General features: G+C 43.9%; 1 protein-coding gene across 1 annotated transcript in view; it reads right to left on the bottom strand.

The window, feature by feature from the left end:
* LOC144152262 (uncharacterized) overlaps positions 1 to 27,564 on the bottom strand; it is a 123,843-nt gene that overhangs the window by 13,076 nt on the left and 83,203 nt on the right. Inside the window, exons 24-43 of the mRNA XM_077683497.1 lie at positions 26,513 to 26,647; positions 26,363 to 26,428; positions 26,193 to 26,270; positions 20,513 to 20,679; positions 18,378 to 18,457; positions 17,149 to 17,282; positions 14,481 to 14,684; positions 12,391 to 12,464; positions 11,870 to 11,971; positions 10,559 to 10,729; positions 9,044 to 9,184; positions 8,033 to 8,114; positions 6,726 to 7,249; positions 6,470 to 6,611; positions 6,124 to 6,255; positions 5,886 to 6,006; positions 5,331 to 5,485; positions 4,372 to 4,485; positions 2,592 to 2,723; positions 78 to 140 (exon numbers count right to left, since the gene is read on the bottom strand). Of these exons, the coding sequence (XP_077539623.1) occupies positions 78 to 140; positions 2,592 to 2,723; positions 4,372 to 4,485; positions 5,331 to 5,485; positions 5,886 to 6,006; positions 6,124 to 6,255; positions 6,470 to 6,611; positions 6,726 to 7,249; positions 8,033 to 8,114; positions 9,044 to 9,184; positions 10,559 to 10,729; positions 11,870 to 11,971; positions 12,391 to 12,464; positions 14,481 to 14,684; positions 17,149 to 17,282; positions 18,378 to 18,457; positions 20,513 to 20,679; positions 26,193 to 26,270; positions 26,363 to 26,428; positions 26,513 to 26,647 (2,817 nt within the window). The remainder of the gene's footprint in view (positions 1 to 77; positions 141 to 2,591; positions 2,724 to 4,371; positions 4,486 to 5,330; positions 5,486 to 5,885; positions 6,007 to 6,123; positions 6,256 to 6,469; positions 6,612 to 6,725; positions 7,250 to 8,032; positions 8,115 to 9,043; positions 9,185 to 10,558; positions 10,730 to 11,869; positions 11,972 to 12,390; positions 12,465 to 14,480; positions 14,685 to 17,148; positions 17,283 to 18,377; positions 18,458 to 20,512; positions 20,680 to 26,192; positions 26,271 to 26,362; positions 26,429 to 26,512; positions 26,648 to 27,564) is intronic.

The following is a 27,564-nucleotide window of genomic DNA, read 5'->3' as shown; positions in this document are numbered from 1 at the left end:
GGCCGAAATGTCATCTCAGCAGCACAATGAAACTTTCTGACAGTTTCACTGGGAATCCGGAGCAATCAACAACTCACGGAGATGCCATTTTGGAATTCTTGTGACATGAAGTCCTCCAACATGCGAAGAACTGCTGATCCCTGAAATGCATTCATCGCTTTACCATTATGTATCATGAAAGTGTAGAATTCTAAACAGGTTGTAAAAATAAGAAAGCACTGTATGCCTAAATGCCTATATTTAGAGATTCGTTTAAATAATGTCTACATAAGCCATTGCTTATTTCACTAATTGGCCACAATACACTGGGAGCTGCTCCTGATATTTTTTTATCCCACTCGCTAATTAACTGCCTCATGTTTAGGGCTCCGTGTTTTGAATAATCCAGAAAAATCCGAAAGCCACTCGTCAGTAAAATTTTGGGGTATCCGGATTTATCCGATAAACCCCGTTTTTGGATGCCGCAGTGAAAAAAATAGTCAAAGTTTAAACTTTAGACTGTCCTACACGTTATCAGGACAGCTGGCCATTCGCACTTTAGGATAAGCGCAAACAGCTTGTGGTCCCAAGGAGGACTTCCTTTCCTTCTTTCAAGTCACGCACAACTGCCAGGTGGAGGATTATCTAATCATTTATGTTCTGGTAGAGAGTTCAAGTTGTGTATACAAATGTAAAGATTGAGCTGTCTTCAACCTGGAGCTTACGTTTATCTGCAAACTGACAACATGAGTAAACTCATGAGCTGTATAAACTTTACCAGCCATGAAATGATAAATATTGGTGGATCTTTGACGTTTTGGAGGTTAACACTGTCCAGTGCCTTTTCGTTATGCGCTCTCCCTGTTTCTTGCAGAAATGTGGAATGGGAATTTTGACTGCTGGCAGTAATTACTCAAATAGGCCAGGCTTTTATCAAAGATACAAATTTTCCAAGTCTATTAAAACGAGCTCTAATGATGTAATATGCACAAATCTAGATGCCTTGTATAGAAATATATTCTGCTTGTATGTACATGTGTTTGTAATGTTTGCACAGCTGTAATATTGACGAGCGGTCTATTCAAGCTGCATACAAAAACTCCCACCTCCCCTCGCGGGAACCCCTGTTTAGATGCGACGCATAGGCGGAGCGGCGAAGGGACCGCGTTTTATAGCGCGCATAACGTTGAGGGGACTGCGTAAGCCGGTCCCAGTCGATGACGACGTTGGCGTACTTGTAAAGCGGCGTGGACTCTAGGTGTCCGAGGCAAGCGTGGTGGATGTTGCTTCGCCGGAGAACGGCACACCGGTTATATGCGCAGCGCGCCCGAAGGAGAGGAAACCGCGGAAGAGAGAGTACTGCACATGCGCCGGCCCCAGCGCGTCTGCCGCGGCTATGACGCAACGTGCCGCGGCTATGACGCAACACAATGCAACACAATCCACTTTAATCCAATCCAATCCAAATCCAAGCCAAGCCAAGCCAAGCCAAGCCAATCCAATGCAATCGAATCCAATCCAATGCCCCTCGCGAGAGAGTGTTCGCTATCGGAGAGGAGAGGGGGTGAGCGGCGGAGAGCGCAGCTGGCGCGGCGAGGAGAATGGGGGAGGGGTGGACAACGCCGACGACGACGACAACGACGACGACGCCGGTGGGACAAGGCGAACGAATCAGATGCTCTGCATGTAAAAAGACATCCCCCTCGCGAGGGGCACGATCAAATGCACAGCATTTCCGAGGGGGTGCGCCGGCAAGTCGTATCTCTTGATCGCGGGACCCGTGTCGCCATCTTTTGGAAGCGCGGGACAACTTGTGGCGCTTTCGAAACAAACGAGAAATGAGTGAAGGATATAAGGCGCGTTCGGTGCATCGAAATCTGTGTCGGTTTCGTGGCTCGGTCGGTTGTGCGCCGGGCACCTTGCGTTCCGCCCGCGGCGTCATGGGTTCGAAACCGGGCGCCGGAAACTGTTATTTCTTCCTGGCTGCGGACTACGACAAGGCGCGCCTGCGGACTACGACAGGGCGCGCATGCGGACTACGACAAGGCGCGCATGCGGACTACGACAGCGCACGCCAACGCCGCGTGACATTGTGAGTTACTAAAATGCTATGCATTTAAAATACATCTTCACTCTGGGATTTCTGAGTTCAGACTATATAAGTGGATAGCGCCATTCGCACTGATCATCCTTCAGTGTTTACCCCGCTGAGAAAGCACCAGCGGGAGCTCGCCAGAGCAGCGTCAGCGAAAGCGTGCACAGTGTTCCATTTCACGTATCCCCTCCAAAATGTGTGGTCTTGGGCAGTGGTAGATGCGGTGTTGTTGCCATGAGCACCCACGATATGTCAGTGTTACAACAATCAAACCTTCCACAAAAATAAATGCATTTGGTGTATCCTGATGTGTTCGCGCTCACATTCATTTCAAATGGGGGTTTGGAGCAATGAGAATACAGTAAAATTAAACACCAACTTTTGGAGAATTGGGTTCACGATTCAGGAGAAAACACGGAGGCCTACTTATGTTCCACACAGCTTCAAGATGACACCCTGCATACTAGCATCAGTAGCTGGGGGTGTTCGCCAGTTCAAGTTTGGGTACAACACTTACCTTTGAATAGGATATGACATCAAAGAGCAATGATATTTCGCTTGGATTGTTGACATGCTGAACAATGGGGTGGGAAGATATCACAGAATCTGCTTCAAGGACTTTAGCTTGGACATTTGTAAACAGGGCTGCCTGGAATGAAGAAACGCACAAATAAAACGATCTCAACACCAAAAATATTAAGTGGCACCGGACAGACTTGTGTATAGAGTCACGACATATCTACGTCTGATGACAACAGAGTACAAAGTGATAACTACAAACGGTTGCAGTTGGTTCTTGTGAGGTGGAGTCTTGATCTGTTCTGTTGGCTGCGGGCAAGAGCCATGCTAGGCATGTAAGTCGTATTGCCAGACAAGACAAACACAACATTTAATTGTACCAATGCACCTGCCGTTTAATGCTCTGCTCTGGTTTAAGATACGGTGCAGAAAATGTACTGCAGTGTGAGCAGATGGCAAGCAGCATGCAATAAATTGTTTACACCAGGGTAGCTAGTTGCTCATTAGAGTGTTAAACATAAAACCAGGCATACACGAAGACTGTATGAACCAGTATTTAAGAAAAATGCTTGAAGAAAATGCAGCGTCGATCTTTGTTGAGTTACAATTCATTCAGTGGCTCCAGGAAAGCAGATGTACTATTGTAATAGTTAAGTAATTTAAATAATTCCTTCTTTGTGAGCCTGATATTTACTACATGCGATCCATGTGAAACAATGCCTATTCGCGGGTACTAATTTTTGCAAGAAGAAAGCATGAAAAGACCAAGAAACAAAAACTTTATTAATTATCGATGACCCCGCCCCTTTACATCTAAAATGCCTTGTTGGCTGATTGCTTTTCAAATGGGACAAGGCCATAAGAAAACCCTACAGAAATTGCAGGTAGCTCGTGGGGCTGAAAAAAACCATCGTAGTAAAAAAAGTGTCATCGTAGTAAAACTACAACCCCCCGCAATAAACCAAAAATACCTGCAGCCTGAATCCCTGTAGCCTCTGAGACTCATAAAGGCCTAATGCGAAGTGCCTGCACCAGAACAAGTCCAATAACCAAGTTATCCAGTTAATAGAAAAGTTATGGTGAAATCATTGCACTGTTTTGCATTGAATATTGTTTAAAGCAACATCATAATCTCATGAGGTTCTTTAAATGCATGTATGTGTTCAGTGTGCTTCATTATTGTGTTGCTCATACCTTGACATTTCTACGAAATTGTTTCTTAGGCCGGTTGGTCAATTGAGGCCTTCAGTAGACTTTGCGAAAATCAGGTTTTCTGAAAATTAAGTTCTTCCCAGTATATTTCACATCTAGGCACTTTTAGATGAGTTGCAAAATTACCTTTGCGGAATATCTGAGAGAAAACTAGACTAAGTCATTCCAATCCCTATAACTACATCCAGTCAATATGATGTGCTCGTTTTGGCTGTTGAAAGTGGGTAGCTGAGGGGGTGTCTTGGAGTCAAAACAACCAGAGTAGTTTTAATAAGCCTCCTCACTACATTCTCGGTAGAAAAGGTTTGAAACACCTGTATTTCTCCTAAAATTTCCTAGAATACCATCAGAAAAAGAATTCTGGCGATGCCAATGTGCTTTTAGCATCATAGAAGCTGATGCACAAGACGAAGCACATGGTACAGAGCGCTTGGTCCTGCATTGAAACTCTATGATAGCTGTGCTATAGCCAATATGAATGCACAACACAGCTTTCTGCCCTTTTTATCTGGTGTTTATTATCAGGGATATTGGTCTATTATTTGTGCAAAGTAGGGTCAACTTACAGGTTCCCATTCGGGGTTGATGTAACCCACGCCTTTGTACTGAATATAGCTTGCAAAGCCCTCATTTAGCCAAAGGTCATCCCACCATTCCATTGTGACCAGGTTTCCAAACCACTGAAAGTCAAAATAAGACCATTATGCATATCTTGCATCTAAGAGTTGATACTCGGATCAAGTGAAAAGCTCACACAGAATTAACCACCAGCACCTGAGATCGTCATAGGTGGGTCCATGGAGGAAGCTGAAGGGGCCATGAATTTCTTCCTTGGCTTAGAAGGTGTGAAAATTTTGTACTGCATCCCTTTTCTGCCATTTCTTTAGTAGTATTTTATAACATTCCAATAGGTTTAGGTAGGGAAACGACCTCCTACACTAGTTTTGCCCTTTTTATCCAAGCCACTGCACGTATCATGCACATACTAGGACCACATGTACTAGAATAAAGATACTGCTTAATTTCTAAATTGACTGAAACTTGAGTGTCGGCTAGCTGGTTGTGCAAATCGTGAAAAACAGCGCCGGGACAAAGAGAAAAGAAAGAAAAAATACGTCCAGTTGTTAGTCAGCGCCTGCACTGTCTTCCTTTCTTTCATCCTTGTCCCTGCGCTGTTTTCCCCGATACCAAATTGAAACAAGTGTATTTACATTACCAAATATAGCATGAGGGGAAGAGTGAAGAAAAAGCAACCACAAAAGAGCTTGACGGTGCCCCGCACCCCTACCTCGAAAACGACAAAGCTTGTCAAACATGTCCAAGCATTCCCAACAAGCAATATTTAACTCCACGGAAATAATCATAACGATCCCATGTCCACATAATATAACTCGCATGTATTATATATATATATATATATATATATATATATATATATATATATATATATATATATATATATTAAAGATCAGATGCACCTCCAAAGTGTCACTTTCCTTGGCCAACCGATCAGTGAGCAGCTTACCATGTGTGCAATTTCATGTGCAACGACACGACATATTGATATTAGGTCTGATGTTGACGATGTCTTTGGATCATAGAGAAGTCGAGCTTCTCGAAATGTAATCAGACCCCAGTTTTCCATGGCTCCAGATGAAAAGTCCGGAATGGCAATCAGATCTGTGCCATAGATAAAAATAAGACATGCAACATTATGCAGTTTTTATACCATCCAGCGGATATTTTTTTATGTTGCTTACAATTTTGCTAAATATGCTTATGTGCAACAGAAACCTTCGAAGGAGCGATCGAATCAGGCATATTTTCTTCAAAATGATGGCACTTCAACTCTTTGCCTGTATCTGTGAAATCGTCAGTGGCCTATTTGTATACATTGTACAGGTAAACAACAGCAATAAAACATGGCTCACTTAAACATGCTCTAAAATTTAAAGACTCGTGTGTATTATTATCATCCTACTACAATAGCTATGACATTGCACAATATGTTCTGGTGTAGAAATAGAGCAACGTTGAAATCAAGCCCGCCCAACAAGATTATATGTATATTTATACTCACCGAGTTTTGGTAAGGGATATTCAATTCCGAAGTATTCTTCAAAATAGGTTAATATTTTGAGCGCAGCTTCCAATGCGTAATTTGCTTTATTGATTTCGTTTTCTCTTGCATATACTTTCACCTGTGCAGAGAGAGTAAGTTTTTCAGTGAATCTCTTCATTCCCACACAATTTGCATGTAAAAAATGCAATTCATATGCATCTATCAATCTCAAAAAACAAAATGAAGAGCTACTTACCTCTACACCATTAGAACTGTTTCCAGAAATGTTGTAAAAATCACAAACAATTAGTGCAACCAGGTAAGTTGTCATTCTGACTGTTTTTTGAAACTGTGTAATTTGAAGTCCGGCAGTTGTTATCTCCTTGCCCTGCAACAACAAAGTAAATTAATAAGAATAAAGAAAAGCCATGAAACATTCACATGCTTAAAAAAACAAAAAGGGCAGTGTTGTTTGCAGATGAATTAAAAAAGAATGCATGCATTATGCTATTATTTATATCACAAAATTTGGCATTTTATATCAGTGCAAAACATGTATTCTATTCACTGCCTTCAATTTTGCGACCACCTTCTTTCCGTACCATGACTGGCATATTGGAGATGGCAATGTAATTGGGATCATGGATTATCTTGATGCTGAATGTCGCCTTAAACCTTGGTTCATCGAAACAGGGAAACGCTTTTCTTGCATCTGTAGGCTCAAACTGCGTGGTTGCCAAGTACCTGAAACATGAAGCAAAATGAGCATTTGGCCGCATCTCCTTGTTCTGCATCAACCACAGTGAGTACAGTAAAAAGGATAGCTAAAAAAAGGCTGCACGGGCTTCTGGGACGCACCTGGTTGCATTGTCTCCAGCAGGGTAGCTGCTGAGATAGAAGCCTCGGAGGTCTCTCGAGAGGACGCCTTTGAACTCATAGTGCAAGCTGTATGTGCCCACGTCGACAACGTTTCCCAGCTCCATGACGTAAAATTCGTTTGGCTGGTGCATGAACGTGCTGGAGAGTGGAACCATCATCCTGGTGGACTCGTCCGTCATAAAGGCCGACGTGATGTTGAGCTTCCTAGCGTGCACATGCACACTCTTGACGGGCTTGAGCACGTCAACCTTGATGTCCACTTGGCCCTGGAATGTTTGCAAGTCTAGGAAAGGCTGGATCTGAAGGTCATAATGCACTGGCACAACGTGGGTTGGCAGCCGAAGGTTTTCCCACGGCAGGTACTGGTACGCCTTAACCCAGTCAAGCACTGCCGCCGTGAAAAAGTCCCGCCAACGGATATTGGCACGCACAGTCTCGAGAACCTGAAGACGAGATCGCTTTCCTGTTCCTCCTTCTGGGTATTCTTCAAAAAACTGCTCCACCTAAATGAAAAGACAAAGGTTATTCATGTTTTAGTTTCCACTAATAATTACAAAATCAATATAAAAAGATCCAGTTTTCCCCAAGGGAAGAAAGATGACTTTTAAGGTCTTCCATTTGAGTATGAACGACTTTTCGTACGGTGGTATAAAATGGACATGATAATGAACGATTACGTTAGTGCACTAGCAGCTAAACATTTTATATATTGAAAGGGATGCTTAAGACGAAGTAGTTAGGTAATGTTCAGCTCAGTTTTAACTGAAAGGTAACGCTCCCTCTTTACAGATTTTTTTAGCATGTGCGCTGCTAGTAAGGTTTATTTCCTTGCTTAAAAATGAATAGATGAAGCAGGAATTTCTCCCTGTCATTTCCACCCTATCTCACTGTACGCAAGGCAGCTACTAATACTTGGTCAGATACACTGTGTACGTGTTTGTGGAAGTACATATGTTAGTGCTAGTTAATCCCATTGGATTGTTACCAAGCTTTGCCAATCAGATTTTAATATCTGTTCTACAGAAATACTACTGACCCTTCTCATCATTTCTATAGTTATCTACTTTGGTCCATTTCTTTCACTGTCGAGTGCAATTAATCTCTAAATTACGTACGTTCACGTATCGATGGAGCCTGCCTTGTTTTCTGCCTGGGTTAGTGTTTCTGCAGTGCTACCTTTAGATTAAGTTCGCAGAAAAATAGGACCCTGAGACATATTTTAAAGAAACATTAGTTTCAATAGTTTGACTTACTCAACACAGATGTCGAGTCACTTTACAGCTTACCTTCTGAAGCTGCTCACGTGTTGTAAAGTGCTTGCAAACAGAAAACACCATTGCTCCGAGCTGTCGCTCATCGGAAGAATACCTGATAAAATAACAGATTGGGTGGAATTAAAATCTATATTTAGAGAGCGGATAGCTTTGTGAGATTTAATAGCAGCTACTGTCATGCTTGTTTTATGTTATGGCTACAAATGTTTATTCTAGTGGATGCCAATTATTACCACTGTTTGTTAACTTATATCTTGAAATTCATAGGAGGCTTTTTATTGATCTTGAATCTTACTGTTACATGCCGCTGTCTGTATAAATAGGAAAGGGTAAAATGAGTTATCATAAATTTCAACATGATCAGTCTTGTGCTTTCTATTAGAGCCACAATCCAGTGACGCCACTGAATCACTATGATTACTACAATACAATGGAGGAAAGTGAGCCAAAGTTACCTGGACTGTATTTTTTGAGGGGAGCGGAATTTTCAACATAGTTGCTTTATTTTTATAAAATATCACTGATTACAGTGTCCCACACGCATTTATTTCCTAGAAAAAAAAATGTCTCCAATTTACCTCTAGCCATGTTATGCATGGCTCTGTGAACATGCTCGTCTGAACCTGATGGACAGCCCAGTGAAGGAGGTATCTTATAATTTCGCAGCATCTGCCAGCAATACGTATTGCTACACAGCCAGTTCAGCCCTTCTCCACATCATGTGCGGAATTCGTCCTTGGGAGTCTCATTTGTCTATTTCACAAGAATAGCACATTCCAAAAAGCAGTGCATACAGGGAGGGAGGACCAATTTAAACCAAACTGCGGGTGCATAAATAGTTGTAAAATTAGAAAAGCAAAGAACAAAACATAACGCGTGTGTGTACTTGCTGAATTTTAAACCTAAAGCAGAGATAACCCAACCCCAACCCAACTATTACCCCAACTATGAGCTGCAACAAAACAAGGTTACTGGATGAAAACAGTCTATAATTGCAGATATCAATTGAAAATGTGTACTTACCTCGACATAAGAAGATCCCAATTATTTCTTAGAAAATCCCACGCTAGCATGAGACCTGAACCCTTCGTGGCGAGTTGCTCCACAAGGACTGGAAAGTCTACTTTCCTGATGAGAGTCTCATTTAGAGACAACATGAGAAGCCTAGAAGAAAAAGTAAATTTTTTCCAAAGCACTTTTTTATTGAAGAGTTATTTTTGAAATGAGTGAAATATCTGGCAGGATGAAATTTTCAGCTAAAATGTTTTGCATCGGAATGCGAAACAGCAGCGATGCGGAATGTAAGCTTCCTACACTACTACAATTGATGATTAGACCTTTCTGTAGTAGAATTTTAGTCAAACACAATCCAAATTCTAAAAGAAAGTATTCTTGAAGAAAATAGCACTAAACATTACACCATCTTCCCGAGGGGAACCCTGAGGTGATGCGAAGCATCGCAGAGTTCCAATCCAATCATATCCAAGCCAAGCCAAGCCAAGCCAATCCAATCGAATCCAATCCAATGCCCCTCGCGAGAGAGTGTTCGCTATCGGAGAGGAGAGGGGGTGAGCGGCGGAGAGCGCAGCTGGCGCGGCGAGGAGAATGGGGGAGGGGTGGACGCCGACAACGCCGACAAAAACGATGCAGGGACAAGGCGAGTGAATGAGATGCGTCGCATCTAAAACAGGACACAACGAGGAAGAACGGTGACACATGCGCTCCGTTCTTCCTCTTTGTGTCCTGTTTTTAGCGCTCTTTTGTTCAAGCTCTGATGCACCAACTAGCCCAACAGAACATAGTATTAGGTTAATAGAGCTACTTTTAGACTAACTTGTAAGCTGTATTTACGGACAGCCGTTGATATATTGTGTGCTGATCTCTTTAACCACTTAAGGCAAAGAATGCGTGCACATTATAGTGAGCGTCAAGGAGCCTTTCTTGAAGAAATACACATGAATTAAGCTAAATGTATGATACCTTAGCAGATAACGAATAAACATTGATAGAACTGAATGCTGCTGAGCAGAGTCAGCTGCAAAATATTCCGAGCCAAAATAGCAGCAATTTCAGGATTATATTCGTCCCCATGAAAGTTTTGCAGTTGTTGATTTCTGTTTAAGATTTCTTTTATTCGGGACATTCTGAAATCTCTGAGTGTTTTCACACACGCTGTACACAATGCATACTATGGCATAGTACATCTTGCAAACATAAAATGTAAGCCAGTTTTTTTAAATAAAAAACATTCAACGGGCTGTAGTAAAGCACTAGTCACTAGCATCAAAATTCACCACAGTATAGTAATTGAACTGATCAGAATAATGATAAAGCACAAGTATTGAACGTGTTCAGTACGCCTTCAGGACTTTCAAGGGATCCTTCTCTATCACACAATTCTGTCTTCCTGACTCACAAGCACTTTTCTTACTGAAAATTTGCATGGATCATTGTACCTTCATGCACAGTTGGCTGCTCATTGTTTTTAGGAACAATAGTGACTTTTTTATTTCTTAGAAAAGGAAAGTGGCACGTTACCTTTCAATGATTGTTCTGTTATTAATGCTTGCCAGTCCTTTTATAAGGCTTTTCTTCTCAGCTGGCAATGTTTCTCTTTGGTACTCCGAGAACATGGCGTCCCATATTGTTTCATTTCCGCTTTCAGTCATTCCCCAGATGTACATAGGGCCTCGGAGATTCGCCGGTATCCTACACGAGAGCACACTGACATGAACTTCCTCGGTTGAGCACATGCTATCATACATTTAATTAAATGGTGAAACTTCTTGTGGTCATGGGAACTGCTTTGGTGAAGATTAGTGCCCTACAGAAATTACCTTGAGCTTTGATGATTGAATTTGGAGGTACTTTGATTCATTTATTTTGCAATGTTTTGAGTATGCAATGCATCTGAATGGCTTTCAAGACAGGCTTGCAAAAACACTGGAAACTTCAAATATCTCTTCATGACTAGGTGCCATTCGATTTTCGATTCAGAGCATAGTTTTTCCATTTGCAGTGTTAAAATTTAAAATGTATAAATAATGAAGTTACAAAAATGGGTCTGCTGTATGAAATGTGTAATGCAAGATTTGCTGACCGAATGCGTTTTTTGGGGGTTGGTTTTTCCGCATGATACCAGTCATTGCAAAAAAGCTTAACACGCATAAACCTTGCACAAAACAAGTGAAACTTTGGTGTTAACAAGTGCTAATTAAATCAAAGTCTGTTTGCACCGAAAATTTACAAATAGGGACGAAAATTTACAAGTCAAGAACCAAGCGTTGCTATCTGTTGGTTATGCTTGCGAAGGCATCCGTGGTAATATTAGCTGCCGAGCAACCCCTTTTTTTCCTTTTCCGGGGGAATTGGAAATGCTAGTAGGACTTACCCAATAAATATTGTTGGAGAAGCCACAATTTTTCACGACTAGCTTTTTATTTCACTTTCTGCTTTTGCGTCAAAATCACATTAGAAAACTTTTTTGCACTTTTTGTTATTGAGCACTAGTACAAGGTCCTGACCACCCAAATTATGTTTTATTAATGCCTATGCTCAAAAATAAAAAGCTGAAAGTACTAAATGTGTATTTGTACACGAAAATACTTGATTTTTCCAGTCAAATATTTGATACTATTAGCACACTTCTACTTATAACCATGATTTGACCCTAATGAGTCTACATGAAATGTCCTCACATGTTTCATTAACGGTAGTGAAGTTGCTGCAACGCAGAGTTCTTATTCAAGCATTCCCTTTCACAATATGTGCTGATTTTAAAAGCATGTGCTCCGTAACATCACACCAGCTTTGTGGCCACTGGTTGCTAAGTACAACATTGGTACTTACACAGCTCCCGAAAACCAAGCTTCGAGCAACTCGCCAGCCTTCTTGAGACAGACCCTGTCGCCACTGAAGCATGACAAGTCCAAAACAACCTCGCGTGCTCGCCTATGCAGCAGGAGAGTGTTAAACAAAAGAAGCAACAGTGAGGAAGAGAATTTTGTCAAAAAACCCACAAAGCCAAGATGAGTTGAGGCCAAGGGCATAAAACAAGGCAATGAAAGATAAGAGAATTTCATTGCGATAGCAAACACTCACCGGTACACATGTACTTCACATAAACATTAGGTTTGCAAGTTCTTATGTTGAACCCCCAGCCCACGTTGCCAACATTGTTATAGCTGGTTGAGCCACACTACCATTTTGTGCATATATCTCTGCCTCCTCACCAGGAGCTTAACGAAGTTATAATGTACATGAAATTCAGGTTATGCAATTAGCTGACATTAAGATAAAAATTGCAGCTCAGTACCACCCATCTTTGGCAACGTTCATCTATAACACAAAGATACATTTTAGAAACTTACTTTGTTAGGTGATCGCCCCTGTCTGCCCACATCAGCTCTTCGAAAGCCTCTTCTGTGATGTACCTAACATATTTCTGTCGAAAATTCAAAAGAGGGTACAGTATTATTCGGGGGGCTTACTCATCATTGTATAGGTTGAGGTATATACTTGAGCCTGATGATGATTATATGCCCATACTGATACTGATTTAACTGTTTTCAGATGACTTTTGATTCTAGCTGACTCTTGAAAAAGTTTGGTTCACTAGGGCACAAGAACCATCACAAAAGAAAAAAAGACATGCTTGAATGTAGACACAGCCAAGAAGATAAAGGAGCCAGCACTAAGCTTCTTGAAATTTTAGATTTGCTTAGATTGAATTTAAATGTGTTTATTCGTGCGCACGTATTCACTGTTTTACAAAAATGTGTCCAATTGGCTCTTTGAAAAATTGCCCGCAATTTGTGTGTAACACATTTTTTAGGTCTACACACCACTAGTTGGCAGGCTCAACCCCAAGTGCACTCATCACCACTCATTCGCGAGCACTGACTTGGTCTCACCGCTCTTTTGTGGTGGCGAGAACGGCTACGAGTGAGTGCCGGCACACGTGGAGAGCGGCGAGAACTATTTCCATTCACAAGTCTGAGCTCCACTCACAAGAACCACTTGTGAGTGGTTTGTTTCAGGAAACTGCTTAGGCAAGCTCCAGCAATCCCATTTCACCATTTGCAATCAACCATGTCACAATTAAGTTTGGCAAAGCATATGGGGCAGTGGTACTTGTTTTTATGCTTTTTGGCATGTTCTGCATTATCAATTAAGAAACTGCTGTTGCTGCCTATGGTAGATTTTTATTCACAGCACTGTATTGTGCCTATAGAGTCCAACTTGTTTGTAGTGTCCCTTGGCGTATGCCGACGTCACAATCACACCCAATTTCAATTTGAACAAACATGTTCAGGATCTGCTCAATGCAAACTCGGTCTAATTACATGGCCCACACTAGAATATGCCAGCACAGTCTGCAATCCGCGTCATGTAAGCTCTTTGTCAGTACGGCACCCAGGTCTGTATAGACTAGACTCCTAGACACGAGGCTATGGCATCGGAGAATCAGGGAGTCCATGCGGCTGCACAGGAGGCTGTTTCTCATTTCAACTTGGCTGACTTCTCGCCCCAGCCCCCTCCTCATCTGAGTTCACCAATTCACCCCATGACCACGATTTGTCCATCAGCCCGAATTCGCAAATACAAGCACAAGAAACTTCGACTCAAACAACCCACGCCAAAAGATCGTCACACACGTCTTTGCTCAACACATTGCAAAAAATGTCAACAAAATAATGAACCACCAATTCAACCTATGCACCACAAACACCATGCAAATGGTATTACTCTCAAATGATTCCTAAGTGCCTCTACTGCAAAACATTCACCTATGCGATCATGCATTATCTTGTCTAGCAGTGCCGAAAATTTACAAAATAGAGAACTTTCTTATCCCCTGGATTCGACACCCCCCTCCCGTTGACTTTAGCACACCCGAAGAACACACTACCATTCAAATTCCACAATGTGGTATTAACAGTGGCTTAGCATGATTGGTATAGTGCTGGTCTAATATAAATGGATACCCTCTTCCTAACAACTGAAGACTCGTTTTGTGGTGCTCAGTACTGAAAAACTCCAACTTACATTTCCTCCCCTCCCTACCTACCCACTACCCCTTGCGGGCCTAGCGCCTTCCTTTGGTCGATAAACGGCTTACAACAACAACCGCCATCCTAGCAAAAGACTCAGTTCTCGCAGATTAACAGTATTGTACTACCTGTGACATCACCATTTCGGTATAAATAGCTCCCAAATGGTATACTTTTCCTACCTGGTGGCGCAACACCTGGTTTGTGGTTTTAAGTGCTGCAAATGTGTAGTAGATGCGTAGTTGCCATGCGGTGAAGAAACTTACGATAATAGCTGAAACCACACGCCGCAGGCTTTTGTAGCTGATTCACTTAGACATGGTGTCTAAGTGAAGTCTGAGAGCAGGAACTATAGTTCAAAGTACACGAGCCCACAGGTTTTCTAGAACAGGGCGCACAGCACTCACCAGGAAGAAGTCGATTTCAGGATGGTCCCTCAGGCACATGGCAATATGCTGGAATGCCCTAGATGCCGCCATAAAAGGGATAAAATGGCGTTCCCGTCGCATATATCGTGTTAAGTCCATTGCCGCAGAATATGGTGTCATTCCTGCTCGTGCTAACAGAAATGCTTCCAATAAAAGCTCTGTACGGTCTGAAGCAGACAGTTGCTAGAATAAGAAAAAGGAGTGACACGTGAATATCCAGACCTTCGAATTATTCCTTAACACTCTTTATTAATCTTTAGTCCACTGCTACTTATCCTGTTTAAAGTAGCCGATGTTTTTAAACACTGAAAGTTAAAAAAATTATGATGTTAAAAAACTTAGAAAAAAAATACCTAAGCACTCCTTATGATGTAGGGAATGCGAAAAAATTCGTGACCAATTGCCAAACCGTCCTTTCATTATTACCCCATCCTTTTCTCTTTGCATCTTTTCCTCCTCCTTTCTATTACTATGACTAAGAGCCTCGGCCAATCACCCATGTCATGTCTATATTTACACTTAATGTTTGGCAGTCGGTCATAACATCAGGCCAAACAACGTGCCAAGGGATGTCAAACTTATTGCACATCAAGTTGCAGGTACTAGTTGACGACTTTTGAGCTGAAAGCTAACATTAAACCTACTTTAAGGCTGACATATTCCTGCGTTGGTACTGCTCGCACCCGATATGTTGGTGCAGCCCCGTCAATCGCTGGTTTCAGTGGATGCCTCATGATGGTGCGACTGGCATATAACCGCATTTGCATCATCAAGAAAAGAGGAAATTTAGGGGTGACACACTTTGCTACAGCCTAATTACTGCTTCTGTAACTTTTATAATCTAATCACTTATGCAGGCCTAGGTACATGACTCTGACACATTTATAAGTTGAATGTCACAACGTATTAACTAGGTCCACCTTTAGCCAGCTAGTCATTGAACTGTGGCGCCGCCTGGGATGCGGGCTCGACTTGTGTTCTACAGGCCTGAGGTTCTAATCGCAGACCCACATTTACCTCATCTTTTTTTCAACTCGATTACTTTACTTTTATGGTCTTTGTGCGATCTGCTATTTTGTGCCACATTTCTTGCTTCTTTAGGGCATTTTCAACCTATTGAGTAAACCCCTGCCTTCACATAACATTTATGCATCAAATTTCACATTGCCACACTTGCCTTAGCTATGAAAACTCAACCACCTAAAATGCATATCTCGTAGGTCACCTCAAGGCAATTCAAAACGGTGCTGTCGAGAACCGTACTTCCATAACGCCAGCATCTCACCATTTATGACAATCGAAGTTATCAACCCATTTTGTTCGCACCGCATGGCCCCCGTTTGCCACTTTCAATTTTTTCTTCATTCCCTGCTCAATCATGCATTTTCGGTCATAGCGCCACAATGCACATTTCCCATCAGCCACTTAAGGTTTCCCATTTATAAATTGGCTGCTTCTTTCACAGCGTCTTGTCCTCATGGAGCCAAAGACAGGATCTCCCACTGTATACTGTATAGCAATGCTACATAAGACGGGAGATAAAGAATTTGCTCATGAACTTTCATAGCAAATTTAACAGATCATCCTATTAAATGGTTACATGTGGCAATGTTATTCATTCTTGTAAACCTCACTTCTTACCTAATATGTACTCTGAGCTATTTAATGTAATAAAACGAAAGTAGTCTCTGGCTTCACCATGCACCGCGTTTCTTAAGTTGGCTTTTCCACACGACACTGCACCTGCGAAGAAAAGCTGAATCACCTGAAAAGTCTATGAAGAGGACAAGTGAGAACTTGGGCTGGTGGGAAAATTGCGAAGGATAATTTTTGGTGCAGATGAAACGATGTAAATGTGAGTCGAGCATTGAAGCATACTTAGTAGGCACAAATTAGTAGGCACAAGTTTGGCCTTTTCCTCCTACCTTTGGAATTGAGTGGCAATAGAAAAGGCACAAGAAAGACTAAGAACTACCATTCAGCCCTCTATAGTAGAGGTGGAGAGGAAAGCATAAAAAATTACGGATTTAGACAGGGCAAGTTGCAAAGGATCACCATTTGTTAGTAATTCTTGCAATAACTTTTCGGCCATACCGCAGCCCATTAGCACGCGCCTCACTTCAGCCCGTTTGAAAACTGTGGCATATTGAAAGGCAGCTTTCCTTCCAAAATGCAGAGAAACTCTCATTTCAGTTAACAAATTGTATCAACATTTTCTGATTTATGAATGTATTACACTATAATGCTCTTGTTACAAACGTTTTTCGCGCTATTTGTTCCACACAGCAAGGCGGTGGTTAAGGGGAAAGAGCACAGACTAGATCTGAATTCCTGAGTTAGCCAAAAGCCGCTAACCAAATTAGGACTATGGGACTTACTGAGCAGGGCAGCAAAAATACCGCCGTCTGTTTACACCAATTGCAGTAAAGCCACAATATACTAGGTGGACTTGTTCACAAAATGTTCCTGCATGCTCAAAAACATTTGGACCCCTAAAAGCATACGAGAGCAGAGTACCAATATACTGTGCTAGCACTTCAACCCCTGTTGCAGTTCAAGGGAATGCTGTAGTTTCCACCATAATTCCACTCTGTTATTAAATATACATAGCACTTCACCTACAGGTTAACCTAAGTTGACTACTTACCGTTTGATTTTCCAGTAACAGCTCAGAGAATGCGTTCAGTTCCGTCTCATCATATTTCACAAGGTAGTAGCCTTTGAAGTCGCTGTTAAACTTCACCCATGGGCTGTCATCACCAATGGGAAGACTGATGATTTCTGCGAGGGGCAAGATTTAAATTTAATAATGTGCAGCCTATTGTCAAATATTTGTGGTCTACAACATTTAGGTATAGTGCCATATAAAGTTAAGCATCTTAGTAAGATATCTTGATTGAGAAATTCCAGTTTTTATAATTCAAAAACAAGGCTTCAAGTGTGATACCAGACGAACTGTACTGAAGTGCTTTAAACTAGTTTAGGAACCCTAAATGCTTAAATACAAACCAAACATCATCTAAACAGCATTTTTTTTAAATTTACTGATTAAAACGTATATCAGTCATGGTCACGAATCAACTCCATGTTTACCACGGTTATTTAGCCGTGCATGACTTTCATAATCTCTAGAATTGTTGTAGTATAAAAATGTCGCGGTTGTGGTCTTCCAAGATTGCATTGGTGTTCTGCCATGTGTCACTTCTTCCATGGGCTACTCAAAAGTGAAGAGCAACAAGTGTTTGAAAACTAGATTTCTGATTCTCGAAGCCCGTGGTGTACGCTAGATTTTATTTCAGGGGAGGTTCAACACCCAGAACAAGAGAGAACACCCAAGAGCGAAAAAGAAAACAACAACAAAAAAACAAGAAAAGAAACAAACACGTCTAAACAAGGAAACAGGTCAAAATAAGAAACTTCAGTTAACCGTGAGGGAACTCTAGATAACTTCATTTATTGTTTTCTTCATTTAAGTGTTCTTCATGGGTATTGAAAACGATTGATAATCATAATGAGGGCAGACATCGATGCCATGTAGGCTTAGTGCATAAGTCGCGACAAAAAATAATTATTAGCACTCTTTACATCATGATAGGCAACGTTCACGGCCCTTGCCCTCCCCGTTTCCTCCCCCTCCCTGGCTTCCACCTCAAGTTCCAAAACAGTGGGAGGGCCTACGGCCCCCTTGTGTCCCAGTGTATGCCAGTGCATCAAGAAGCTTGCCGGCAAAAATTAAGTATACCATGGTGTGAATCCTATCAAGGAAAAAGTCAGTGATATGACATACATTACAATTTTTACAAGTGTTTCCTAGCATTCGAACTACAAAAGAACCCTTGCTGTGCAGCAAAAAATGCCCCTTCAAGAAAATCTTGCCTGTTTTCTTTGTTTTCAACCAGTAGAGCCCCTCATTTCCTTGAGCGGTTCTGTAACTCAAGGGGATCTCCCATGTGTACCTGGAAATTGAGATTAAGATAAGCTAGCAAATCTTTGCGTATAAAAATGAAAAAAAGCAAATTATTACTTACTGGCTCAACACAAAATAGGCGACAAATGCTTATTCCACGGAGAAGTATACTTGATTATTATTAAACGGGTTATGAAAAAACAATAGACCTTATGCAAAAACTGGCGCCCTCTTGCGGGAACCGCGTGCGCTTCCGCCATGTTGGGGGCTTCCGCGCATCTCCGGATACCGCAGTATACATGATAGCCATGGGTTAGCGACGCGCACGTCGGCATTTATCTTTGTCCAAGATGCTTAAATACTGCCGTGAAACTTGCTGCGCACAAAGATGATACGAGGACGACAACAGAAATGGCGTACGCATCTTTTTTTATTTCGCAACGGAAGCATGATTCGGGCCCGTGTGAAGTCGCTTGCGGGTGTCGACTTCCCTTCGCGCAGTAATATTATAGCTAGATCGCATGCATAGTCACGAAACGAATAATATGTGCAGGGCTAAAAAGGTCCCAAAGTGAGCTACTTTCCAGCCCCGTATTTGCCGCCGAGAACTACTGCCTGCTGGTAGTTAAGGCGCACTGCATCGGTCAGCTCGTACTTTATCGTGTGGGATGAGTTTTGCCTGCCGTTCGTGCTTTGCGCGCCCGTGTTTCTTTTTATTCTGGACGTTCGGTGGGGTTTTATGGAAGTACTACGCATTCTTTCGTTTGCCAAACATTACAGGAAATAAGGGATCCGCGAGAGTTGCAACCTTCCCGTAGCGCCATGAATAGCGGAAGTAACGTATGTAGCAACACATGTATCGGTCATTTACCGCTCATCGCCTGCTGTTCGACCACAGCCTATTTTCCCAAGATCAAATTTTTCGAGCGGACGTTTCTAAGCGGTAGTGTTCACCCACTTTTGTTGTCTAGGGCGCGAGCAGGGGACGCTCACCGGTCGCCGTGAGGCACGCGCTCACGAGCGCTCGGCCTTTTCTCGCTCTTTAGGGTTTTCGCAGTTTTTTTTTTTTTTGCTAAAGCCTTTGCACGTGCTGGGGACGCCCGGCGGTCGCCGTCAGAAATGCGCTCACCAGCGCTCGGCAATTTATTGGTAATTTAATTATTCATTGGCCATTTGTTGGTAATTTGGGTTACACGCCACACGCGTTACACGTTACACATTACGGCCAGCTACAAAAGCTTCGCTGTTAAAAAATGCCAGGTATGCAATTTATTTTATTACACGTTTTTTTTGCAGGTTTCCTGTGCGTCCCAGAGGATCCTTAGCGTATAGCTATATCGCGGAATCCCCCCCCCCCTCCCCCATTTCAACATCAGGGCAGCCCGCATCGGCTCGAAGCGTTTCAGAAATGACCTCCTGAGAAACCCGCATGATGCGAACCAACACGGATGTACTTTCAATGTTTGTGTTCTCAAAGCAAAACAAACAAACAAAAAAAAACAAGGAGAGGAAACGCAACAGCCTCCAAAAGTTTCCCTGCCGGTGCCTCCCTGACTACTTTTTTGATGCATAATGCGTATTTTCGAAGTCGCTCGCAAATGGGGGCAACAGAGAAAGGTCCACAGATCACTCGCCGCTCATTTTGCTGCGCTTAAATCTGAATATAAAAGGATCGCCAAGCCCAGAAAGCCCCTCACACGCCCCGTACCAAGCAATTCCGCGACCGCCATCCCCCAACATGGCGTCGCGGGCTCGTTTCGTTTTTCTTCCGGTAGATGGCGGCACTTTTGCATAAGGTCTATTGATCTGCTTCACATATCAACAGTAGTTATCAATATTAAATGCTACACATACTGCGTGGTCTCTTTTTTATGCCAAACTCTACGCTTGCTTTTCCAGTTTGGAGATATATAAGGATAGTTGCTTTAGCAAGGTGTAGAATCCAGTTATGGATGCCTAATGGTAGAATTTCTAGTTCAATACATGATGGAATTTCCGCAGAACATTTAACAAGTGAGGACTGCTGATTTTATTAATAACATCTCACTGCATTCATCAGATACATTTGTAGATCTCCATGCAGCCAAGTGTTCTGAAATACAACCTGAATGGTGAATCATTGGTGCGATTCGCTGCGTCGTCGGGGTTCAGCAAAAACCTCTGCTGGACAACCTCGTACTGACTCGAGTTGAAGTGCAGTCTCCTGACCGAAATGCATGGGTAGCCCATCTGTCTTGTCCACGTGTTCATAATTGTAGTTATGTGCTGGTGCTGCAACAACGGAGATTATTTTTTACTGCAATAAGAATAAATTCAGCTTGTACCAAAAGTTGATGAAACATGTACTTAGTGACATGTTACGAGAAAGTTCTGGTGTAAAAAGAACTATTTTCTGTCTACCAAAGGACTATCATAAGGCTGGAAAATAGCCAACGTGGTTTGTAACCCTTTGACACTGCAGAAAAAATGGCAGCATCTTCACTCCGTGGATGATGGCGAGGGTGCAAAGTACGGAGACTCGAAATGACATCCAAGTTGCATCCCGAGTGATATCCGATTTGCGCCCGACCGTCACTCGATATTCATTCGAGCCATGAGTTGCACTTTGATTATTCCCTAAATGAAACTCCTTGCTAAATGATTATTCCCTAAATGAAACACTCCTTGCTAGTGGGAGAGAAGAGGTGGAGGCTGCCTTCAGTGAATACTACGCAAGGCTGTTTTACCCACACGCAAATCTTGAGGCTCCTCCACCGGAAGTCACAAGCGCGTTGCCAACGGCTGCAGAGGACGTAAAGGCCACAATAAACGAACCCATATAGGTCGAAGAGCTCAAGCGCGCGATCAAGAAACTCTCAAAGAATAAGTCACCGGGGCCTGACGGCATAATCTCGGAATTCTATCAGGTGTTTTGTGAAAAGGTCAGCTGGTATTGGCGGCGGTATTTGAAAACATCAAAAACACAAAACTGCTACCACCCTCCATGCGGAGCAGTAACTTAGTCCTCATCCCCCAAAAAACCTACCATAACACGCAACCCAACGTGGAAGACTTCAGGCCTATCAGTCTTCGTTCCATCGACTATGAAATTCTAGCCCGCATTCTGGCCCGACGCCTCGAGACAGCCCTGAGTAGTGTGGTGGGTCCTCACCAGACATGTGGGTTAAAGGACGCTTCATCAACACCAACCTGCACCGCATGCGGACCATCTGTGAGGTGGCGAAATCAGGCATTCAGTCCTTAGCTGTCCTACAACTCGACCTTAAAAAGGCCTTCGACCAGGTTGACCACGCCTTCCTGTTCAGCTCCTCGGTCAATGTGGGGTAGGGAATCCAATGGTCGAGTGGATAAAAATCTGCTACACCGGCATCAGTACCAGCATCATCCATGAACGGGGAGGTGGAGGCGCCCATCGACATCGGAAGGTCAGGCAGGCAGGGCTGCCCTATGTCCCCGACTCTTTTCGCATTGTATATTGAACCACTGTGCAGGATGGCAATAGCGTCCAAGTAAATCAGTCTCGGCGACGAAGAACTATAAGTCCCGGCCTATGCGGACGATGTTGCGTTTGTGTGCTCCTCGAGAGAGCAGGCAAGAGAGGTCGTCGCCCTAGCTGAAGCATTTTGTCGATTCTCGGGGGCCCAACTCAATCTTTTGAAGTCAGAGGGTGCATGGCTAGGGGAATAGCCCACCAAACCACAAAAAACTCTATGGAGTTCGATGGAGGGAGGCCATCACCCGCTACCTCGGGGTAAACCTAGAAAACGGCACAGCCATCGCCCCCAGGTGGCAGACGAAACTGGCAGCTGCTGGAAGGAACTTGGAACCCAAGAGAGCGCGACATATTGCCCTCTTCTTTAGGGCACATGTCTGCAACGCCGTGGTATACCCGACCATCTTGCACGCGCCCTGAGACTCGACCATTGACGCAGGCTCAGTGGCCAAGATACATCGGTTGTTCGCTGTTTTTGTCTGGCGATCCACGTATGAGCCCATGCGCCGCACCAACGTTTTCTGGAGCGCTGAAGCCGGGGGGCTTGGACTCGTTAACATAGAGCTTGAACTAACTGTGCAATGATTACTGTACTTCCGAGAGCACCGAGATGGCTTCCTCCAGGCGGCAGTACAAAATGTTGGCGCGTTGCACCTCGCCCCTTGGCTCGTAACAACAGCGCAGCTCAGAAGTGGTGTCCGTGCAACAGGTTTTTACAGGGAAGTGGCGGGGGCGGTGGCCCTCTTACAGGAACGCTTCTCGTGGGAATACCTCTGCTCAGTGAAACCAAGGAAGCTGTATTGGGACCCCGTAGAACAGACCCTTCCACCGCCCATGTACCGCCTGCCGCCCTTTGGTCAGCCGAAAAGCGACATCCTGCGGCGAGTACGGAAGCTCCCTATCCCGACCGTCTCGAAGGACTTTTTCTTCCGCTTTCACACGTGTATACTGCCTACAAAGGCAAGACAGGAGGAACGCGGTTTTTTTCTGCCGGGAGGGGCCAACTGTCTACTGTGTGGAAGGAGGGAAACGGCCGCGCACGTATTCATGGAATGTTACTCGGCGTTCTACTTCTGGGATGACCTGCAGTGCTCCTTCAATTCACACTGGAAAATCACTTGGACAAACTTGAAGTTCCTAGATGCGGCCTCGGAAAGCCCGCTCCTTCGGGACTGTGTCCATGTAATAGGGCTCCCCTCGCTATGGAGGGCGAGAGTCGATGCCGTCGAATGTACTGAACGCCCCCGACCGACGTGGCGGCATTTTGTGCAAAAGGCACAATGGGCGACTGCCGCCCTCGACGGGGCTGAGACAGACTCCGAGCTACGCGACGCACTGGATCGGGGAACGCGAGCTGTCATGGATTTCAAGTCACAACAGCAGAGAAAATGGGACGCAATTTTTGGGCTAGCTCCGCGTAACGCTGGAGCCCATTTATACCCAAGAGCTCTATTTTCTCCCTCCCCTCTATCCTGTTCACTTCAAACTTTGTGCAATGACACAGTAGCCCTGTAGGCAATCTCTATTGCTTAAGTTTCACAAACGCTCTGTGGCTTTGCGGGCAATATTCCTCGATTGGCTTACACTTACTTGCAAAGCATTCTGACCCTCTCCTCGCATGATAGCCGAACGCCTCCTTTTTATGTTTAAGTGAAACCATGTTCTGTTGTACACGGAAACCACTGTAATCACTGCATACGGCTCTGTATATATTTGTAAATAAAGTTACTGTTACAGAGAAACGGTAGTAGCCGAATGGATAAGACGACTGACACTAACTCTGACTGGTGTACCAGACGCAGGCTCGAATCCTGCCTGTGTGATTTTTTGCAATTGTAAACGCTATGCGCATGGACGCGGACGGACATTGTGCGCTACAAAGGAACTCCGCACCTAAAATTTTTCTGCTATCGAATTTGAGCCTAATGGCTGCAGACAGGCATCTATCAGCCTTTTTTGGTGAAATTTTGGTAGACTTTCGCTAGTTTTAAAAATTATTCGGTTGCTTAAAACAAAAATCGCGCCAATCCACCCCGTGAATGTGGTTGTTAAGCAAAGCTGTAAACGCAACCCATAACGATTACCCATGCGACGTCACATAAATTCACTCACATCGCTCTACAAATAGCAAAACCAGAGAGAAGTGAAATGCACTTAACCACCCCATTTATTGCTTCAAAGAGATATTCTTGTTAAGGTTAAATCAATGCATGAAGCATGAACGGTGCTTGATTGAGTTGTATTGGTGTAGCACAAGAGTGGAAAATTTTTTTATAAAATTACAGTAAGCTCCAACCCGGTGTCAGACGATCTGTCTTCTCCGTCTCTGCGCCGTGGACGGAGGCGACGAGATTTGAGGCAGAGAAGGAGGAGGAGGAAGAAATACTTCTGTTCAGATTTCTGAACAGCCCAGAGTGCAGCCCTGGGGAATGATTCCTTCTTCTGTGGGGCCCATATGCAGTCCGCGCGGCCTGTGTTCTGTCCACCCGCTGAAGCTGGGTAGGTAGAGAGGGCCTGGTCAGCAGCATCTCCCATTGCTCTTGTTGGGTAGTTGACGGAAAGAGAGGAGGGTGCTCAGGGCTAAAGTAGCACACCCCAATTACGGGGCGGAGTGTTCCTTTCTGAGCAAAATTTACATTCAGCCTCGTAGCGATTCGGATACATTAAATGAAGACGTGCAGGCTGTGGGAAGGAGCCCGGATTGTATGAGCCGTAGGATAGTTTGTTGTTCTCTGGAAAGGTCAGGGTAAGGCGAAGGTACGGTCTGTCTCATAAGGCGATAATGCTGGGTTATCTCCCTGAACGTGACAAGCGGGTGACTGTCCTCGTGCAGCTCCATAGCATGGGTGGTAAAAGCGCAGGCTTGTTGGGTGGTCGTATTTGTTGCCCTCCATTGAAGCGTGAGGGGGTGTCCAGATGAGCTGAATGGAACCGTTTGGGGAGGGGTTTTTTAGCACGCGCAGTGCAGGTGAGGACACCCAACCCTACTGGTAATTCCAGTAGGCTTGCTGGGAATTGATGACTACACTCCGAACCCCTGGTTGAGCGAGAGCCAAGGTGATGGCTGCCTCTTCTGCTGCCATCATTTCTTGGGTCCTAAGCGAGCTACACGCAAGGAGGTTGGTTCTGGAGGTAGCCACGATGATGGTGTATTGCTGCCCTCGATGTTTGGAGGCGTCTGTGTAGATAACTGCATGATACCCACCGAGGGTGGTGTTTAACGATTGAGCCCGTGCTTTTCGGTGACCTTCGTCATGTGAGGGGTTCATATTTCTAAGCAAAGGGAGCATCTCAAGTTTTAGTCGCCAAGAGTCTGGGAGTACGTCAAGCCGAGTGACATTCTAGGATGCCCAGCCAATCTGGTGAAGCATGCGGTTACCCATCGCAGTTCTGAGTCGGACCTTCTGGTTAGAAAGATGGCCTTCTATCAGCTCTTCCACGTGTTGTGGAGCCCTGTGCTAAGCAGCCTCTGTGTGGACGCACTCATGAGAAGACCAATGGCCTGCTCGACCGCCTTTCTAATCATTATATAAAGCATCTCTGTGTCTTCCTTGTCGAGAAGAAGACAGAGGGTTGACGTAAGTAACTCTCGAGAGGACAAAAGCTTCAATTAATCGAAAGGCACCGGATTCCTTTAGGCCTCGCTTCTTGGTGGCAACTCGCCTGATCATGTGTATGATTTGATTAAGGCTGTTTTTGAGGCGCTGCAAGGAGACGTCACTCTTGGTGTTAGCCTCGAGATTTAGGCCCAGGATCTTGATGCTGGGGCTTGGAGTGATGGCCTGGCCATTAAGGAGTATTTGAATGTATTCCTTGGTTTGGCGTGAGGGCGGACGACAAGGAGCTGTAATTGTTTACGTGAACACTGGAGGCCACAGGCTTTATCAGATTGGCGTACTAGAAGTGAGAAGCCATGCATTGGTGTGAGCTTCCTTTAATTTTTGTAACTCTTAGCACATGAGCAAGATGCGCACAGGGCCGCTAGACGGGCGTGAGTGGTCGCGTGACGCTTTCACATGGCATTCAGCGAGAACGCAGGGGGTAAACCCGTAGATGTGCTTGGTGGGTACACCACCTGTCTTCCCAGTCTACGCGTGTGCTCGTAGCTGAATCGGTTAGACAACGGGCTCTCGCTTTGTTAGTTTATTAGTTCCAGGTTCGATTCCCGGGGGTGCCAGTAAATTCTTTTATTTGTTCGCTGGAGGTTTCTTGTGACACCAACGGTCGCGAAAGAACCTTTGGGGGGTAGAGGTAAAAAGCTTTGCTTTAACAATGGCTTTCTGGTACTTACTTTTGTTGAAACACTCTCCAGTGCTTTCCACAGATCCAGTGTTACTGCACTGCTGCGCTTCCGGTTTTTTAAGTAGTTCTGAATATTTCGCAGTGAAAGGAATAAAAAATGTCAAGCATATATTCACACAAAGCAGATTAGCTCATATGTGAAAAAAGACAAGATTTTACCTGAAGTCCTCGAATGAAGTCACCTGAGCCCATGAAGGATTCGAGCATCCTGATAACTACTGAACCCTAAAAAAAGTAAATGTTCATTGATTCCCTTCATTGTTCATTGTATACTTTTTATACTTTTATATTTATACTTTTTAAACATACCTTGCTGTAGGATATAATGTCAAATATTTCAGTAATGTCACTGGGGTTGCTGACAGGCATTACAATTGGATGGGAGCTCAAGACTGCATCTTTTTCAAGCACTCCTGATATTAACTTCAGCAGAAATTGTGTTTCCTGTTGAAAAGAAATGACCATAAGTACAAGCAGGCACCTACTAAAATGGCATGCATTCTTTTGCACTTGGAGGGCATAGGACACTGGTTTGAAATTAGAAAGACGCTTGAGTTCTAGTTAATGATTAAAATGATGACAAGTTTGATAACATTGAAAAAGGAGAACAAGAAACACCACACAAAGCACCTGATGGAAATAAAATGTAATTTTTCCTTTGTTAATTTTGATTGCAAGCATTAGTCACACTGTGAGTTTCAGGTGTAGGGCATCGTGACTACATAAACGGAGGTCTGCCAATCATTTTTCAGTCTTGCACGCAGTAATGAGCCCATATAATTGAAAAATCTCAGGAACTTGGGCGCACTAGTTGATCAACCTAAAACAGCGCAAAGGACGAGGACAAGTAGTGCCTGTGTTGTTTGCTTTTCTTTGTGCTTGTGACCTGTTTTATGTTACTATAACTTCAAAATTCTGCACATGAAAACACTTTTTTGATAACAAATGAAGATGTGAATATGTCAAACCGTTTCCTTTAACATCGTGGTGGAGGAATATGTATATATTGCCGCGAACCATACATTGGGTTTGTTTATTTGTGTTTTGCTTTTACCGCCCGGCTGCGCCGGTCTGTGTTATCTCTGCGCAAAGGGAAGCGCGTGTTCCATTCTTTCTTTCTGTGCCGCATGTGTTATCTGTCGTGATAGGGAGAGCATTCCGATCTAACGTGAACAGCCCAGAATAATCTTCTTGGATCTACTATGTTCTCGATGCGAATCGACGTTTCGAGAACCACGCGCGCCGAAAGATAAAAATTACCCCGCATTTCCCCGAGGGGGAGAATGTGAAAGTGCGAATGCACGGTTGTCGGCCCGCTTGCGGCGCTTGCGCTCGGCCCCCGCAGCCCACCGCCTCGCCGC

The sequence above is a fragment of the Haemaphysalis longicornis genome, unplaced genomic scaffold (assembly GCF_048455015.1).
Source record: "Haemaphysalis longicornis isolate Haplotype H1 unplaced genomic scaffold, Haemaphysalis longicornis Haplotype H1 scaffold_1, whole genome shotgun sequence".
In the NCBI taxonomy this organism is placed as follows: domain Eukaryota; kingdom Metazoa; phylum Arthropoda; class Arachnida; order Ixodida; family Ixodidae; genus Haemaphysalis; species Haemaphysalis longicornis.
This window is presented reverse-complemented; position numbering and strand designations above follow the sequence as displayed.